The sequence below is a fragment of the Quercus lobata genome, chromosome 10 (genome assembly GCF_001633185.2).
Source record: "Quercus lobata isolate SW786 chromosome 10, ValleyOak3.0 Primary Assembly, whole genome shotgun sequence".
Taxonomy (NCBI): domain Eukaryota; kingdom Viridiplantae; phylum Streptophyta; class Magnoliopsida; order Fagales; family Fagaceae; genus Quercus; species Quercus lobata.
Window position 1 is genome coordinate 9,440,076 of NC_044913.1, and position 20,700 is coordinate 9,460,775.

Below are 20,700 nucleotides of genomic sequence, written 5' to 3' on the forward strand. Positions count from 1 at the left end.
ACTTTCGCTTGAATGCATAAATGGCTTCTAAATCTTTGTACAAGCCGTTTGGTTTTGACTTGAAATCAGAAGATGTATTTAAAGTAGGGCTCCCACTTTCATCCTTACTAAAGCTATTAAGTGTGAGTTTGGATAGCGGCAGACCCCTTGTTTTGCGTGTTTGCATTTTTTTGGTTGGGTCTTGTGTATTGTTCACAGAACCCGTAAGTATAGAAAAGCGCAAATCTAACTTTAAAATTGGGTCCTATAGTACTATTTACATATTTAAAATTATTTTATTACAGTATTTTTAGTTTTTAGCAATAAACAGTATCTAAACAAACCCTAAGCTAGTATTTGTTACAACCCCCTCTGCCGCGAGCTGCACTGTTCTTCCCACGTGGGGACAGGGCCAGCTCAAGGCCTAGGCAAGTTAGGCCTAGGCCTAAGGCCCCACCAAAAAATAAAAATAAAAATAGAAAAAAAGGCCCCACTTTCCATAATTAAAGGCCCAAATTTTTATAAAACTATGTATATATATATTTTCTAAAGATTGTACATTTTTTTTATTAGTAATGTTAAGGATACTACAAATTTTACTATTGGCTTACAAATTGTCATGTTATTAATCACAAAAAATTGATATAAACAGTCATTAGTTAAATTGATGAAGTTCATTAATGAGAGACAATGTCACATTATATTTTGAACATTTTATAATACTTTTAATTAATGCATTTTTCTTTTTCATTTCTATTAAGACTCTCAAATTACAAGACCAATAGAACTTTAACTCAATTGAAACCTTAAAATATTTCAAAAAGATGTTGCAAATGTGTTAAATCATCAATTATAGATTAATCTCCCCTGATAGTTTGAGACTTTGATTTTTGTAAACTAATATCTTACAAAGCTACATACCAAATAATATCTATCTCTCTCTCTTAAAATCAAAATATAAAATTAGAAATTAGATTACAACTTTATTTAACTATGTATTGTCTTATATCCAAAATAAAGTATCTTTTTCAACGCAATATATTTTTATTTCTGTTTATTAATATTTATAATTCAACTATGATATTCAATTCTCTATATGAAATTAACATTAGTCTAGTTGGTATTATTTATGTATTTAATGTATCAAATTAACCTTAATTTGATTAGTATTAAATGATTTTGTTTAATTAATATTTACATATTAAAAGTCTTGCATAAATTTTTCGCCTTAGGCCCCAAATTATGTTGGGCCGCCCCTGCGTGGGGAGATGGTGACAAAAGAGAGAAATATGGAAAGCAAGTAAACATCAAAGAAGAAATTCCATAAGCTTGATTTTTCTCATATACGTTCTGATAATAATCTATTATAATTGTTCATAGGCTTTTACAGATGCCTTACATGCTTGAAAACGTAACTCAACAATGAGATAAAGCTGAGGTGAACTAAAACAAATGATAAGCTAAGACAATGCTAAGGATAAAAGGATAAAGTCTATTCTAACATGTAACATCTAAGCAACTACAGATAGCACCTAATAAATCAAAGAGTGGTGTTGGTTCAACCATAATTTTTCTGGAACAGTTGTGCTCGAGTTCCTACTCCAAGAATTCTTGTTCCTGTTCCTACTCCCAGAGTTCCTGTTACTTTCAGCCGAAGGACTGGTGAATTTTGGTTCAATCTGGATTTGGAGATTTGACTTGATAAGAGGTAGAGGTAGAGGTAGCTGTATCTTCATCTGCAACAGAGGTTGGTTTAGAGTTGGAGTCTGCAATATTATCCTTTAAAGCTGGGGGCCTTCTTAATGAAAACATGAAAACTCCTTTGAGCTGAAAAGCGAAGTTAATCCAGATGAAGCTGTTTTCAAACCGGTTGATAAGGAATGCTTCTCAAAGTCCAGCTGCTTTATTTGTTTATACAAAGCATACAATTCATTCATTATCTGTGGTAAAATTCCCACTAGGGCAAGTATAAGCATGAGAACTCCAAATTTATCCTCATCCTTCTCCGAGAGAACAAATGAAATAGCCGATATACATGCTTCACTGGAAACTGACATGATCTCAAGCAACTGCGTCTTTTTCTCAATATATGGCTTCTCGAGAACAAGGAAGAAGAGATGAAAACAATTGATGCATAGAGCGAATGTGGTAGGAATCTCAGAAGACTTCTTGTCCTTATAGAAACCAGCCATAATCGCTAGCAAAACACGTCTCACGGACTCAAGCAACGGGTAGTATATTCTAAGTTCTCCACATAGCTTTTGGATAACAGGCTCAAGCAATGTGTAGTATATTCTGAGTTTTCCAAACAGCTTTTGGATAAAAGTTGCTTCTGCAGCTTCAGTTTTGTCATCTGCACCTTGTGTATGGGAACTGCCGCCAGAAATCTGTGAGAGCTTGGACTTTGGAGGGCCTCTATAATCTTCATATAGAGACCCTAAAATTTTTACATATTGTTTTTTCGGTGTCCAGTTGCCTTTCTCAACAGAAACCAATAATACTGGGACTATTTTTTTACACCAGGGAAAACCCTGACCCTCTTGATGAACTTCCTCGTATTGAAGTAGCGCTGCAAATGTAATACCTATAGAGAGGAACAAGAGCAAGGCCAGCAGGAGAAAAGATACAACACCTAGAAGCAAAACGCCAACAGCAATCCCCGACTTCGTTCCTCCTTAATTCACAAAAGTGAGAAATGATTAAGCCACATAGTTCTGTGCTTGAAGTTCTTAGCATTAGAACCAATGGGAAAGATTTTCTAGAAATTTTTTTTAAGGTGGTCAGTAAGGAATTTAAATTATACAAAATCTAATAAAAAGACAATATGAATATAAAAAATTAAAAAAAATACATGAAATATTACAATTTTTTTTAAGACAAATTGAAAGAAAAAAAAAATAGACTAATAAGAAATAAAGTGGAAATTGAAAATTGAAAATGCTGAAATGAGAATAATAAAGTGACTATAACAATTTCATAACAAATCTTATGCAATAAGCTGTTATTAGTAGGTAAAACATGTCAATGTTGAGCCTAAATTAGAATTGTAACAACTTACCACATAATATTTATGTTGAAAATATTATGGATATAGCATTACTATTATTTTTGTTGAACTCAAATTTTTATGATTCTCAAGTTAGATGTTTAACATTTTATTAGGATGGTCAAAATAAGTTAATTTAGTATATAATTTTTTTATTTGCAAGTATATATATATATATATATATACATTTTTTTTTCCAAGTCAAGTGGCCACAGAACAAATGGTTTAAACTAATTATTTATATAAATTAAAAAGTAAAATTGGCAAGTGAGAGTGGTCCTGGGACCATCATGACATACAAGGGGAGCCGCCAGTCAAAGAGCATGTAAAAGTGCAAAAAGTTGTGAATCTTGGTTCTAGATACACGCGTAACTCTGATATGATGCAGTCAGATAACTAGGCAATAATGGTTGACATGCACTGAGAAGTGAATTGAGTTAACGTCCAAACAGTGTGAAACATCAGCTTCATTGCAATTCTTAAATATATGTAAGGAGATAAGATTGTGTAGACCAGTTCTGGTGCAAGCTATATGATAATTATTTAGTTCATAAGACATATATGAACAAGACAGGAACAAAGCTACAATTCCAGTACATATTTGGAAAGTAGAGTATAAAAAAAAATAAAAAATAAATAAACTAGTTCATTCTATGGCATATCAAAATGAGAATTATCACCTTTTTCGTTAAAAAAAAAAAAAAAAAGGAGAGAATTAGAAAATTCATTGATTAAAGAATTCAATATAAGTAGAGATCTGAAAGATACTAATATGAGGTTTGCAATTAAAAAATAATAAATAAATAAATCAAGAGAAAAGGAAAGCAGCATAATTATCTTTTGAAAAGCAGATTTTGCATGATAAATGCATAGATATGGATTCATTTGTGGGGAAGGAAACAAAGTGTCAAGTTACCTCTAATTATAGAGGCAGAGGCCTCACAAATACAAGGTAGCGCAAGATTTACAATGACAATTTCAAATCTTGGGGATGTGAGTACTCCATAATCCCTCTGCTCTTCAGAATTTTTCTTTTTCAACTTTAGGATGAGAAGGAGTAAAGCATGCACGCTTATGAAAACGCCACCAATTATGGCTAACCAGAACATGTTTTTACCGAAATCCTTCCACCTACATAAGACAAAATCTAGTAAGATATTACACTGATAAATAAACGATTCTATCTGTGGCATTTCAAAATCCAAATGATGAATTCACCAAATTAAACGGAAATGAATAATAGGAAACTAAGTACCAAGTTTGTCCTTTTGGTTTGATCAATAATTTGCAAAAATTCAAAGCATGAATAGCTTCAATTTTTTCATAGAACCTATAGAAAATTATACATTTAATTAACTAGCAAATATTTAAATTAAATTCAACAGTTTCTTTATTATAAAAAATTGTGGCTTTCATAGTTTTTCTACTTTATATTGAATATTTCCAAGCCCAAATATAAAATAAAATAAATCTGTATTGAATATTTTCTCCATTTGTTTTGTCTCTAAAATTCATATGGAAGTTCGTGTAATAAATAGAAGTAAGAGTCCTCGTAACTTACCCATCATCAGAAAGAGTACAATTAGGAGGTGATGTCGAATTATGTGGATCAAGAGTACAAGTAACTGGTGTCGAAGAATTAAAAAGATTTATTTGTGTCTGCAGGTGTACAATGCATTCTATCAAAAAATTTACTCATTATAACATTAAAGAAGTCAAAAACAAGTCACAGAAAAAGTAGAGGTTTCAGACCTCATTTAATGATTCCAAAGCTACTGCAGCCACCGAAGCCGCGTACCCACTTAAAGGGCTTGGTTTCAGGCCTTTCTGCAGCTCATTCAGAAAGATTCCCGAATAATGAATTTTAGACATGTGTGTGCTGGCAGGGAGACGGGTGCGCCCAGTTTCCCTTTCCCATGGAAGACTTAAGTAGGGAATGCTCCATCGCAAACCCCTTGTCAATTCATAATACTCCGCTGGCAGTCTCACTGCCAACCATCCAGATAATGCAATAACCTGCAGATGGCATGCAATTCCCTGTATGAAAGAGAAAAGGAAAAATGCTAGTTAGTTCTGCTAGAATGATGCAGTTCATAAGGTTTGATAAGTTATTTATCAGATGTTTTAAGTGACAGTAGGTTAGTCTAATCTATCTGCCAAGAACCATATCTAAGGTTTGATAAGCTCTACTCTTTATGCCAATAAAACCCCACTCTGAAGGGGTCAATCCTAGTTTCCATCTTTGGAAGAAGTGCGAATAGGCTCCGCAGGCTTCACAGTTGGGCCATTGGTTCAAGAAGTCAGATAACATGGTCAAAACTCAAAAGGCTAAAAACCACCCAAAATATTTAGAAAGTTCAATTATATATTAAATTATATGTATAAAAATCAAGGAAAATTATTCTAGGTGTTTTAATTTCTATCGGATCCTGAGGAAGGGGTTAATCTGCTCCACAGTATTTCTAATTATTTTTAATTATTTGACTGAATTGTCAAGAGGTTACATATAAATGACCTGCTAAGGAACAGTTTGATTGACTTCTGGTACAAACCTTGGAAAATACTGGATCAGCCACACACACAAAAAAATAAATAAATAAGCAAATTAAATTGTACGTAAGAAAGATCTTGTTTTACCATAAATGAAATGCTTTACAGAGACATAAGGTGTCCCAAGAAAGTTAAAGGTGCACATCGACATGCTATCAGAACTTTTTTTGAGGTCATGATTGTTTTTCATCATTTAAAAATTTTGTTTTAAAAGGTCACCAATATAAATACTGGAGGTAGTTTAGACCCTAATTTTCAAATTAGGGCTAGATTGCTTTTAATCTACTTTAAACAATGCGTAATAAGAGTAACAAATGCGCAATCAACTGGGACTACTAATTAGTAGATGAACATACATAATTAAGTAAAAAACACAAGTAGTAAAAAAAAAAAAAAAAGAGAAGCAAAGACAAAATAACACAGTGATGTGCTATCGAAGAGGAAAACCAAAGAACCCAGTACAAAAACCTCCGCGGCCCTACAAGCCAAAACAATCCATTAGTTGGAGCACAAGGATAACAAATAGAACCCCCAAACCTAAGCTATCCTCTGTACTTTGACCCTCCAAGTCCTAGCTACCAACAGGTTTGACTAAGTCTTTTCTTTACTAGCTTTCCAAATCCCGCAATTGTCACCAATTGCTTCCATCAAAGATTGACATGAACCGAATGCTTCCCAATTGCTCCAAATCAACTCAGAACATCCTGAATAGATGTGGTTTGTGTTTAGGCTAAGAATCTCTTTAAGGGATATAGAATTAGAGAGAGAGGAGTGAAGAAAATTAAGAGAAATGTGTAGATGATTGTTAGGTTACAATCTCTAGCTCTCAAATGGATTTTAGGGCCTTTCCTCTGAAACTATTCTTACAATTTTGTAAGTGTGGATAAATAAATGAGGGAAACAAACATAAACAGCTGGCTGTTCATCTCTCAAGTCAAGTCACAAGTTGGCCAAGTAGCAAGCCACTCGTGAAATGCCTCTGACACTTGAGTCGTTTGAACTTTCAACATGTGCTCCTCACGTGACCTTTCGCAGGTTGCACCCATCACGAAATGCCCTGCTTCATAGTTATTTATCAATTTGCACACAGAACCCATTACATTTAATCCCAAAAAAGTAAAGGTAAATAATTGAATAAATTATAATCAAATTTGACACAGAATTAAAGCCAACAAACATGAATTGAAAATCACAACTTTACATGCTTCAACTTCAAAGATTTGTTTCTCAAAAAAAAAAACCTTCAAAGGTTTGTAAGATTTTTCTCTACCCTTTGTATAACATCCATCCACAGAATTAATGTCAATTTATGATTTTTTTTTTTTTTTAAATGTCAATTTATTTACTGTTGTGTTTCTAACACGGTGCAAAAGCGTCCGTATAGATTATTATCATGCTACAACTAAATAATCAATTAATGAGATAACAGTTCAAATGAAATAGATATCATACAAAAAGATTACTCTCAGGCTGAGATAAGTAAGAAAATTGACTTGGAAATTCCCCATTGGAATGAATGCTTGCTATCGAAACCTTAAGCAGCCCGGCAGCAATAACTATCACCGCAAATGAACCAGTTGTAGATCCAGAAAACACAGTTGATATTTTCGGCACAGAATCTGTACATTTTTGAAACGTTACATCGGTAAATAAATGAGAAAATCAAAGGACTAAGAAGTGTCACTTCATCTAGAGCTTTAGATGTTCGACTACAATTGAGCTGACAACGAGAGAAGAGAGTAAGAATCCTTACAGTGCATTACTTTTAGAACGTTGGAAGGCTGATTTTTGTTTCCAGCAACATCTCCAGATACGCTTTGGGGAACATTGACAGATACAATATCTTGGTCTGCTTTTATCACTATAGTATATATGCCATTACACATTTCTTCAAAGCTGAAAATGTTAATGATTATCATTGGAAAGGAACAAAAATGAAAATTTGTTAATGATTAAATATGACTAATATTATCATTGGAAAGGAACAAAAATTGAAATATTATTTCCATCAAGAACCCAAATGGTGCGTAGAAAGGTCATATCATGGTTTCTTATTTGTATGTGGGTGAATTATTTATGTGATGTCTTGTTCATGATAGATAAAAACATGAAGATAACCAGAAATGACTTGCCTTTGTAATTTCCCTCCTCTAATTGATATATTAGAACGGCTAAAGCCAAATACAGGCTTCACGAATTCTATCAACACAGAGATGTTGCGTTCTCTTGTCCAAATATGGGATAGTGTACGCAACATTACAGCAGGCCTCGAAAATTCGGTAGGTAGTTCACTCAAGAATACAGCAGGCCTCAGAGAATCTGAAGGTCACATTTATATCTATCATGAGGAAACACCCAACAAATAGACATTTAAATATAAAGCTTTCCTAATTGCATATAATTATTTTTTTATACGCCTAATTGCAAATATATAACTGTAGGAAAAAAATTCTATCTGAAGAGTTTCTATATTCAAAGAGTTGAGTAACTGAATATTCAAAAAGAATTTTGATTCCACAAACAGATTATTTATTCTCTCTTTGTAACGCTTGTAAACTATTGTCAATCGTACCATATATGAAAGTAATTGGTTCAACTGGGGAAAATGGAGTCCCCTGTCTGCTTATTATAGAGGTTGTATCAATGCTTACATTGACTACAATCGTGTCAAATATATATGGAACAACCTGAAAGGAGAGAGTGAAAATGAGTAAGAAATAAAAGGTATATGAGAAATATAGGTCCTAGAGATATAAATAGTAATAAATGTTCTCACATACACATTAATGTACACACTACATCCATAATTTCACATGCGATGGCCATATCTATTTGTTAAGGATGTCCACATATAAAATGTGAAATTGGTAGTGTGTACGGATAATATACAATAATGACGGTGTGATAATCAATACAGTTTTGCATTTTATATTAGGGAGAAGTTCAAGACGTGCAATCGTGAAAATTTTTTGAAGATTTATTTTCCCAATACAATTAGGTTGGGTTTGGATAGCAACGCGTTTGTGTTGCTTTTCACGTCTGCGTTTCCTTGGATAGGTCTCATGCACTATTCATGGGACATGCAAGTATCTCTTTCAACAAATATAATTTCTAAATTAGATCCCACGGCACTATTCATATATTCAAAAATTATTTTGTTATAGTGTTTTCAATTTTCAGTTTTCAGCAAAATAAGCTGGATTCTGTTTATTACTGAAAACACTGTAGCAAAATAATTTTTAAATGTATAAATAGTGCTATGAGACCCATTTTTAATATTTTTTTTCTAACTAAAGTGGTTGTGGGTCCCATAAATATTGCGTGGATAGTGTGTGAACAGTAACTTTGTCTCCTACCAAAAAAAAAAAAAAAAAAGAAGTAAAATGCCAGACGCAGACATGCTGGCTTTTTCAGCCAGATCCAAACAGTCACTTAATGGCTCCAATGTTTCTAAGTGATATTCAAGATGATGTTGTGCATTACATAGAACAAAATGTAAATGAGCCATTCCAAATTCATAGGTCAACTAAACAGGCTACTAACCTATGAACCAACTTCTACTCTCATGGCTGAAAAAATAAAATTAGATTGTGAGAACCATCTGACCTTATATTCAAATCTGCTAGGCCCTTCATTTGGTTCAGTGTCAACCAGAGCAAGAAATGAGCCCTGACTCATTGGGAGAGAGTATAAAATTTTCGCTTTGAGAGAATTTTTAATTTCTTCAGATGTGTTGAGAACAGGCTCTGGAAAGGTTAAACAGACCCTTAGTTTCTTATAGTTATTGGTTGCTCGCACCAATATAGTTTCACCATTAAATTGAAGTTGCCTTTTAGGAACGTGAGTAGTGAAGTTGACAACACTTCGTCTATCTGTAGAATTAATGAAAAGAGCATATGAAGAACATATTGACAACAACAACAATCAACCAATCAATCAAATCAGACAAGGACAGTTACATAAACAGTCCAGATTATTAAATTTAAATATGATACAAATTGCCAATAAGTAAAGCTCAAGGCATTAGTTAGATAAAAACAAGAATAGCAATGAAAGGACATTTCACTTATAACTCTTCCAGAAAATAATGATACATATTTCCTATTGAAAAAAATAAATTCATCTGTGAAAAAAATAAATTCATCTGTAAATAAAAACAAGACTCACTTAAATGCACATATAAAGTAGAATTGGCGTTTCTTGTAAATTTGTTCCCAGCACTGTCAGTACAAAAATTCTTATCCATTACCAAAGTCACTCGCCCAAACTGAGCAGTGGATGATAAACCCACAAGGACAGAATATTGGAGGTTTGGCTGTAGAGTTTTGAGCGAGTTTGGTATAACTTGGCCAGCACCATAGACCAAAAGCTGTAAAGAGTTTTCCAAAAATGATGAAAATGTTAGAACTCGGTTTATTATTCAGTCTAGACAGCATAACTAGTCAGAGAACCTAGATTATGGAATTCGATTTACATATCTACTTAATTAACATGGTGGACAGTTCCATATGAGGAATTTCAAGACATTTTTCAGTTATTCAACTAAAGCCATTCTTCTATAATAGAAAGGTTGAGAACAAATTAACCAAAAAACCACAATTCTGAAACACTATAATAATGCAATAACCAAAGAGAGAACATAAAATCAATTTAGAGGCGTTTTTATTTTTATTTTTATTTTTATTTTTATGTGTTTGTTAGCCACCTACTCACATTGCATTTCATAGATGAACATTCAAAACCTCCACCAGTACAGGGTTCACTGAAAGATATATTTATAGAAACATTCAGAGCATTTGTGAAAGGTGTTGAGGCTGAGATATATGCCGTTGGCGAGATAGTATCTGCAAAATTAAGGTATATAATATGAATCAGCTATGGGTACAGAAAAAATATAAGTCAACATGATTGCCAGAAAATCTAAATTGGATTGTTAACATCATAGACTCGGTTTGGTTTCAGCAAGCTTGATAAATTGTCAAAATAACCTTCAATGTGGGGGTGTGTTTAAGTCTTCAAGAATAAGAATAGTAAGGTAAAATTTATGCATTTCATAGAAATTTGAAAATTGAGTACTAAAGAAAAATGAACACATTAGAAATTGGGTACTAAAGAACACAATATAAGCTCATGGGAGGCAAAACATTTCCTCATATACATAGCTGTTGAAGACTTCCAAGCAAGAAGGTCTTATTTGAAGTTGAGTGGTAACTGAAGAAAATATAATAGAAATTAGAAAAAGAATAAAAGGAAGGTTCTTAACCAACAGTCCAGTTATAGCTACTGCACCCAACTCCTTGAGTCCCGCTGGGGCAAACCTCAAATTTATGATTTCCATCCTGCAAGCCTTCACACAAAACCGTCCCATTTTCACATTGAGAAGCATTAATGCGGCCAAAGCCATCATCCAACTGCACCAACAAGTTTATTAACCAATTATTTTGTGGAACAAGCCAAATGAACATCAAGAGAAAAACCAAAGTTTTCCCAATAAATCAAACCATGATGCAGCTTCTTCACTTCTCATATACCATTGAAGTGGAAAGCAAAACACATACAGAAAGCAAAAAAAAAAAAAAAAAAAATCCAATAATTTAGCTTGGCACCAGGAAGAATATGAGTAATCATTCATTATAATAATCTTATCAACTAAAGAAAAATACAAAAATATGTACATGTGAATAAACTGAATTCCAAATGGTTTTCTTGATTAGTCTAAACTCTAAAAGAAAATTCAAGCTCATTACATCCTTACAGAATGGAAAGACGTGCTAATTACTTCTTTAAATCAACCAACTCCCTTACATTAACTTAAGAACCATGAAATATATAAACTCATGAGAGAGAACAGAGCACCCGAAACAAAAGGCAAGTAAAACTTGCTCAAAGCATTACTAGAGCTTAACGTACCTTGCAAGTGATGTTACAGTTGGTGCAGGCGCCACTCCCACCCACAAGAACTTCAAAGACGAATATGGTTGAGTTGAGATTTGAGAATGCAAGGGGAGTCTTCAAGAACTTCACAATGATCTCTGAGTCATCACAGAGTGCTATGAATCTCAAAAGAGAAAAAACCGAGAAAAGTAAAACCAGCAATGGAAGCTTGAGCAAGCCCATTTCAGAGTAAACCTTAATTGAAGTCTGAGACATGTAAAGACCAACAATTTATAACCAAAAAAAAAAAAACACATTTGTGGGGACATTGTATGGAAACAGTTTTGTAAATGAGATTAGGTGGATAGAAAATAGATTATACAATGAATAGTAAGGTAAGAGAATGATTTAAGAAGATGAGTGCAAGTTTGGACTGTTTAGTTGTTGATGAAGAAAGTGACATAAGAAGATGACTTAAGGATGGTACACATGAGACTAAGAGCACTGGATCAGTATAATAGAAAAAGAGAAATGTTGATCACAATATTTTCATAATAAATTCTATGTAGCAAGTTGTTACGAGTTGTTAGCAGTAAGGTAGAAAAGTAATTTCAGTGTATATTCAAATTAGAATCAATAACAACTAACCACCTATGATTTATTGTGAAAATATTATGGACGTAACATCTCTCATAAAAAAAGATCCCATTTTAGCCAATTAAGCTCAAAATTCACCCATATTTAAAGTTATATAAAAATACATGGTTATTAAAGTAAACTTGTAAATTTGCACTAATTCTATTAATTTTACATTTACTTTTTTATTCTTTTTCTTACATATTACAAGAATGAAGGAAAAAAAGTAGATAGTGATTGTTATAAGTAATTAAAAAATTAAGAAAAATAATTTTTTAATAAAATATATTGCAAAATACAGTAGATAATTTGACCTGAGATATAAAAAGTGAATGCTGAAACAGTAGCTTATGTGAATGCTACTGTAAATTCTTTTGACCGTAGCTTATGTGAATGCTGAAACAGTAGGGTTAGAGGCTTTCGGAGGAAGAGACAGAAAAAAGACAAGGATTTGTCAGTCGACTCAGTATAATTAAAATGAAGAGCGAATTAAGACAGACATGTAAAAGACTATAAAGAAACATTAAAAACTGAAAATTGTTGTTTGAAAACACAAACCAAACATCCCTTTAGTAGTGTTTTTGGCTATGGACAATTAGTAGAGGCTAAAACTTATTACATGTGTGTAATAAGGACAGGCTAAAGCAGTATCCAGCTTCATTCATATTCCCACCAACACGGTTTAAAACCAACTTTCAATATTTCAACAAACATTTTGACATTATTTTTACGGAGAATGAAAGAAATTGTTAAAATATTAATTACTTTTATTTTTAATAAAAATTGTCTTTGACTAGATTGTCAATCAAAGTTCTTAGGATTGTAAAATTTGATCAAGCTTATATATAATTTCCACTGGGTATGTACTGTTGAACGGTGGACAAGATTGCTAAATTATTTCTGAACTCCAAAAAGAAGTAGCATGACACGATGTAAGGCCGGCTCAAGCATTGTGGGGTCTAAGGCGACAACTTTAAATGAGATCTATTCTTATACTTTAAATATTAATAGATTATTTATTTAACTTTTGGTTTTTTTTTTTCCATTTAAAATCTATTATTTTAGGGAAAAAAAATTACAAGTTAAAACGAACCCATTGCATTATTCAATGACTATACAACTAAAATAAACACTATTTATTGAATGAAGTAACTGAATACTAAAAAATTATGATTGAAAATTTTAATAAAGTTATATATTTGATATTTGTAAATAGAATTTGAGTATAAATTTATTTACTAGTGTAAGATTAATGAATTCTTTTAACATTTATGTGTGAGAGATTAAATGATTGACTCATTCAATAAAAATATTTTCTTCAACTGGTTTTTCTTTGATAAAAAACAACTACTTTTTATTTATTGGTGAATATTTAGGGCTTAATTAATACTTCTATTGATACAAGAATATCTCTATTGGTCAAAATTTAGGGGCATTTTTTCATTGGGGGCCTTAGACAGTTGCCTATTTGGCTCACCCATTGAGCCAGCACTGACACGATGTGTGTCAGTTTGAGAATTGTTTATTTTCGCTATCTTGTTTATATAGTATTTATCAAAATATATCATTTTTGGTATTTTGTGTGTTAAATATGTTAGAAAAAATAATTTTCTTTTAAGAAGCTATAAGCTAGATTATTGGCAAAAAAGTTTTCTTTTATTGAAAAATTATTGGCAAAGAAGTTGAGACAAAAAGTAAACAAAACTTTTTTCAACAATTTCCAAAAATTTCCAAAAGCATAAGGCATATGCAAATATGAATAGTGCATTTGGAATTTGGACTAGCTATTTTTTGTTAACATTTTAACTTAGGCAAAATTACTATTTTGTTCCCTATATTTTGAGGTTACTTTCAATTTGGTGCTCACTTTTTCCCGATAGTTAATTTGGTCGTTATTATTTTTAACTTGCTGTCAAGTTAGTCCTCATTGTCAATTCACTTATAGAAAATGTCTATATGGCAAACGGTTTTTTTTAGGCAATCAATTTTGCCTCTATTATTTTTAACTTGTTGTCAAGTTATTCCTTAAACTCCCTACCGTCAACTAACTACAGAAAATGTGTTTACATTATTGGCATGTGTAATATGAAAAGACTAAACTTGTCCAAGTTTTAGTGGCCATATTAGCACTTAGATGATGGCAAAAAAGCAACATTGGATTTTAAAAATATTTTTCTTTTATGTACCTTTTTTTTTTCCTCTCTCTTTTTTCTTTTTATAAACTCACAAATTCTTGTAGGCCAAAATACAAAAATACCCTTGGGGTTTACATGTCTTTGCTTCTTAGGTGCAAGTTTGAAACTACAGGGTTATGTAGATGTTGATTTTGCTAGTGATATTGATAGTAGAAAGAGTACTACTAGATTTGTATTTACTTTGGGTGGTACAGTTATATCATGGGCCTCAAATCTACAAAATATTGTTACTTTGTCTACTGCAGAAGCTGAGTATATTGCAGCAACTGAAACTGGAAAGGAGATACCTCAAAATCCACTTGATTGCCTCTCAATGCTGCTTTCCTGGCCTACTCATGAATCTGCTCACAACTCCCACTGCATGTGCAATGTCTGGCCTTGTACACACCATAGCATACATCAAGCTGCCAATAGCTGAGGTATAGGGCACCTTGCTCATATGGTCCCTTTCTTCTTCTGTCTTCGGTGACTGTTCTTTGCTTAGTTTGAACTAACTACCCAAAGGTGTGTTCACTAGTTTAGCTTCATACAAGTGTTCACTAGTTTAGCTTCTTCACATACTTTAACTGTGAAAGCTTCAATGTACCATTAGCCTTAGCGCTAATGATTCTCATACCAAGGATTTGCTTTGCAACTCCCAAATCCTTCATTGCAAACTGTTTTGACAATTGTTTCTTTAGATCATTAATCTCCTCAATACTAGACATTGCAATGAGCATATCATCCACATACAACAGTAAAATGATATAAGAATTGTTAAAGAACTTAACATAGCAACAGTGATCAGCTTCACATCTCTTGAACCCAATTCTATGCATAAAACTGTCAAACTTCTTGTACTATTGTCTTCAAGCTTATTTTAGGCCATACATGCTCTTTCTTAGTTTGTAGACTAGATTCTCTTGTCCCTGAACAGTGAACCCTTCTGACTGAATCATGTAAATGTCTTCCTCCAAGTCACTTTGAAGGAATGCTGTCTTCACATCTAACTGCTCAAGATGTAAATTTTCTGCAGCCATCATTCCCAATACCAGTCTGATTGTTAACATCTTCACAACTAGAGAAAATATTTCTAAGTAGCAAATGCCCTTTTTCTGTTGGAACCCTTTAACAACTAATCTGGCCTTGTAATGTTTGCTACCATCATGCTCATTCTTTATTCTATATACCCACTTATTGTGCAAAGTCTTCTTTCCTGTTAGTAATTCAGTCAGTTCCCATGTCTAATTCCCCAATAAGGAATCCATCTCATCCTTCATGGCTAACTCCCACTTGCTTGAATTCTCATCTTGCAAGGCTTCATCATAACATTCTGACTCACCACCATCAGTCAACAAGAGATAATTTAGAGTGGGTGAATAACGCTGTAGAGATCTAATGGTCCTAGAAGATCTACGGACTTCAACTACAGGTGTACTCTGATCTACCTGTGAATCTACATTTTCCTCATCTTCCTCACACATTTTCTAGACAGTACTTTTAGTCAATTCATCTAAATTGACAAACTCGGATTTCTTTTGATCTATCTCTGTAATATCTGACACCATAGTTGACCTATCCTTGTACATAACCTGTTCATTAAATATCATTTTTCTACTTCTGATGATTATCTTGTTTTGTTCATTCCAAAACCTATAGCCAAATTTCTCATCACCATAGCCAATGAAAAAACATATTTTAGACTTTACATCAAGTTTACTACAAGCATCAGAATTAATATGAACATAAGAAATACAACCAAAAACTTTTAAATGGGAAACCTTTACCTCTTTACCACTCCAAACTTCCTCAGGAAGTATGAACTCCATGGGAACTGATGGTCCTCGATTTATCAGGTAAACTGCAACGCTAACAGCATTAGTCCAGAAAGTTTTTGGTAGTCCAGCATGCAACCTTATACTCCTAACACACTTATTGAGAGTTCTGTTCATGTGCTCAGCCACACCATTCTGTTGTGGCGTCCCAGGAAAGGTCTTCTCTATCCTAATTCCCTGTGTAGCACAATAATCACTAAACCCTCCATCTATGTACTCTCCTCCATTATCTAACCTTAAATATTTTACTTTCAAACTTGTTTCTGTCTCAACCATGGCCTTCCACTTCTTAAAAGTTTCAAATACAACAGATGTATTTTTCAGAAAATAAACTTATACCTTTCTGCATGAGTTATCAATGAAAGTGATGTAATACCTTGAACCTCCAAGGGATGCAACTGGAGAAGGCCCCCACATATCAGTGTGTACTAACTCTAATTTTTCAACCTTTGATGTCCTGCCAGTTTTCAAGAAGTTCATCTTTATCTGCTTTCCTAAGATGCAACTTTCACACATGTCAAAATCAACAGACTTCAATTTTGGTAGTTTCCCTTTTGACAGTAGCATCTTCATCATCCCTTTCTCACTTATGTGACCAAGTCTACGATGCCATAGGCATGTATCAATACTTACTTCAGCAACTACAATTGTGTCTCTTGAACTTGAGGTCATATATAATGTACCAGTCTTCTTTCCACGAGCCAATACTCTAACTCCCTTTGTAACCTTCTAAGTACCATCAATAAATAGTATTGCATGCCCTTCATCATCTAGTTGTCCATTAGAAATTAGATTCCTCCTCAAGTCAGGAATATGTCGAACCTTCTCCAGTAACCAAACAGATCCATTAGGTAACATTATCCAGATGTCTCCCATACCCACAACATCCAATGCTGCACCATCATCCAAATACACCTTACCAAAATCACCTGTAATATAATTCTGTATGATTTCTCGGTGTGGAGTGGTATGAAACGAAACTCCTGAATCCAAAACCCAATCATCAAGTGGACTATCTACTACAAGAAGTAATGCATCTTGTACCTCTTCTGTTACAGCATTAGCAAAATCATCTTCATTCTTCTTCTTAGGACCTTTGCATTGACTCCTAAAGTGACCTGTTTTCCCACAGTTTCAGCATTGTACTTGTTAGCCTGATCTAGATTTACTTTTGTTCTGATTAGAATTTCTAAATTTTGATCTACCCCGATTTGAATTTTTGTCATTACCTCTGCCTCTTGTCTCAAGGTTTAGGGCATAACCAGATCCTGAGGTTTCACCTGCATCTCTTTTGCGAATCTCCTCAGCCAGAATTAAATTTCGTATGTCATTGTACTTTAGCTTTTCCTTTCCTGTAGAATTGCTTACTGCCATCCTCATTGCCTCTTAATTGTTTGGCAAAGAAGTCAAAATGATCAATGTACGAATCTCATCATCAAAATCAATTTCTACATTCGATAATTGATTTGTGATAGTGTTAAATTCATTTAGATGTTGTGCTATTGATGCGTTCTCTGCCATCTTCAGATTGAACAGTTTCTTCATCAAATGCACCTTGTTGTTTGCTGACGGTTTTTCATACATACTAGACAAAACCTTCATCAGATCTACTATGGTATTCTCCTTTACAACATTATGTGCAACAGACCTAGACAGAGTTAACCTGATAACTCTCAGTACCTGTCTATCAAGAAGAGCCAATTCCTCAGCCTTCATAGTCTCAGGTTTTGTCCCCAAAAAAGGCAGATGCAATTTCTTCCCATAGAGATAATCTTCAATCTACGTCCTCCAATACGCAAAGTCTGTGCCATCGAACTTTTCTATTCTAGACGCCTTCCTTGCTTCCTCTGCCATTGCTCCCACTCAGACCTAACCCTAGGCTCTGATACTAGTTGTAGGGAATTGACTCGAAATTCCCAAACCTGTGAGAAACAAAAATAGAGAAAATACATGTCAAAGAAAAAAAAATCACATGCACATGACAATATTTACGTGGTTCGGCAATTTGCCTACATCCACGGAGTTGCAGGGATTTCACTATTATCAGGAAATCTCCCATTAAAAACCACGCAACATTATTCAGGTCAGGTTGGGTCATCAACCGAATCAAACAAAACTAGGCTCCCCAAAGCCCAACAGGAACTAATGTTTAATGTTTTTGTGTAGGAGAGAGATATATATTAAAAGTAAGAGGCAGATCAGCTAAACAAGAGTGGTTAATAACGAAAGTACTCTAACCCAACAATATTACTCAATACTTAAATATTTTTAATTTTTACCAGAACAATATTATGTTTGTTCCTAAATTTTACAAAACCTAACTTTTAGATCTTCTTTTCTCTTTTTTTTTTTCTTCTTTTTTTTTATTTTATTTATTTTTTTTAATGTTTTAGGAGGAGAGGGACATAAAAGGTGAGCAAAAATACATATTTACCCCTGTTTTTAACAAAAGTGGGTCATGGAGCCTTAATAGAGTGAACCTCAGGTAGGTAAAGTGAAACATTTTTCAAACGACAGGTAGGCAATGTAAATTTGGGTCAAACCACAGGTAGGTTTCCTCTAATTACCCCAATAAATAAAATGACATCTTTATTCTATTTTTAATGCAAAGAATTATGATAGTGAATGACATATTAATTGTTCGTAGTTTCATTACTTCTTCCAAGCTTGTATTTTCACTTTGGGAAAAGTTAACCGATACCCTAAGAACATTAATTTAGGAAATACTCTTAAAAAAATTTATGAGAAAAGGAAAAAAAAAATCAATTTTTTATATTTCTCATGAAAGTAATATCATAACTTTTCTAAAATTGTCCATTAACAAATAACTTAAGGCTTCGTTTAGGAGTTCATAAAGAAATGAAATAGAATGGAATTGGATAATCATAAAGTAATGGAATGAAATGGAATTGAATGTATTTAATTAAGTAAGAGAAAAGAATTGAATGTAATTAAATAGCTTTGTTAGGATGTTTTAAAGTAAATGAATGAAAATGAATAAGTAACCTTATTTGGGAGTAACATAGAGGGAAATGAATAGAATCATTTTATAATAATATTACTATTAAATCTCTATTTTAAAATGAAGGGTTGAATATATAGGGATATTTAGGGAGTTTTAGTAAAAAAAATTCTTTAAATCTAATTATTCTTTTTATTCATTTACAAATTATTTCATTTTCTCCTCCCAAACGAAGGCTAAGAGTATCTATTAACCAAACATTTTTCCTTTGAAAAAAGTTAACAAATGCTCTAAAGATATTCGTTTAGAAAATATTTATAGAAACCTTTTATAGGAAAAATTATATAATTAATTTTTTTAACTATTTTTTATAAAATTAATATAAAAACTTTCATAAATTGATGAATTTCCTAAAAGCCGAGGCTCTTTTACTTTTTAGTATCATATTATTCTCTAGCTAAACGTATTAAAGGATACCATTAAGTAAGAATTAAAATGGGATATAGCCGCTTTCGCAAAAAAAAAAAAAAAGGGATATAGCCTAGGTATATGAAACTTTCTATTCTTTTCTTTCTTTCTTTTTTTTTAGTTTTCCCTGTTTTCTTTTCAGTCCATCTATAAAAATAAAAAATAAAAAGTTTTCTCTATTTTATTCTGCTCGTTTCTGGCCTAGAAAATTAATGATAAAGCCCTGTGTTTTTTTCTTGAAAGCAATTAAGCCCCGAGTTTGGAGTTTGGAGTTTGGACCCATGCTGATAGAAGAAACATTTCCACATGCTTGTCAGACTACAATGTCAGCAAGCTGACATCATCATGCTAACATCATTCAAATTATAGACATCATTATAAATCAGTCCAAAGTGGGAATAGTCTTGTATCAAATAAAGTAGCACAAAAGAACCACAACTCGTCTATGTGATGAGTTCTGGTTTGTGGATGGATATCCCACCATCACCTCTCTACCAATCATAACTTACTATATGGGCGAATTGTGGTTTTTTTTTTTTTTGTGCCACTTTTATGGGGGCACTAAAAGGAATCGGCCAAAGCAATAGAAAGACAGCCAGAAGTTAGATAAAACTACTGATATCATTTAAATCAACAGCAATAAAAGAGTAAAAAATTTTGGATTCTAAAGATTGTACAGATATTCATAAATTAATTAAAAAATTACTCCACGTGAATTCAAGAACTTTTCTGGCTCAATCGATTTGGCTAGCTTTATGAGTCAACTAATCCATTTGAGTTATTATTTGGGTTCCTCAGGTGTTATTAGAAGCTTATTTGTACTTTATCTTATATACAACTAAATATTATTTTCTTTCTTTCAAAAAGCTGGGGCTAGTTAATATTTTTAGTCAAAAAACTATTTTTTTTGGGTCTCATTTTATGTTTTTTTCTCACAATTATTTTTGCTAAGTATTTTTAACAAAAAAATAAAAATAAATAATCAGCTTATTTTATTTAATTTTAGCTTCTTTTTTTTATAGTACTTTCAACAAAAAAAACTAAATAAGTTATTCCCAAAGATAAAATGTTTATGCATATTACCTAAGGGGTCAAATGAAAAAAAAAAAAAAAAAAAAAAACTTCCAACCAACTCTATTTCACATATCAACCCATTGTTTGTTTTGTTTGTTGTTA

At 32.7% G+C, this 20,700-nt stretch overlaps 1 protein-coding gene across 2 annotated transcripts; it reads right to left on the reverse strand.

Annotated features, from left to right (window-relative positions):
• Positions 1–1,307: 1,307 nt before the first annotated feature.
• LOC115963563 lies at positions 1,308–11,802 on the reverse strand. Of its 2 annotated transcripts, XM_031082605.1 has the most exons (13): positions 11,486–11,802; positions 10,839–10,986; positions 10,289–10,419; positions 9,743–9,944; positions 9,182–9,447; positions 8,148–8,262; positions 7,708–7,894; positions 7,329–7,471; positions 7,028–7,194; positions 4,778–5,062; positions 4,587–4,684; positions 3,942–4,156; positions 1,308–2,653 (listed from the first exon to the last, which is right to left on the reverse strand). In XM_031082605.1, the coding sequence occupies exons 1-13, from the start codon at positions 11,723–11,725 to the stop codon at positions 1,779–1,781; spliced, it is 3,072 nt and encodes a 1,023-aa protein (XP_030938465.1). In that variant the 5' UTR covers positions 11,726–11,802; the 3' UTR covers positions 1,308–1,778. The 2 variants fall into 2 exon arrangements, with proteins under 2 accessions (XP_030938465.1, XP_030938466.1); XM_031082606.1 differs by lacking the exon at positions 11,486–11,802 and having other exon boundaries at positions 10,289–10,786; positions 10,894–10,979.
• Between the last annotated feature and the right edge of the window lie 8,898 nt (positions 11,803–20,700).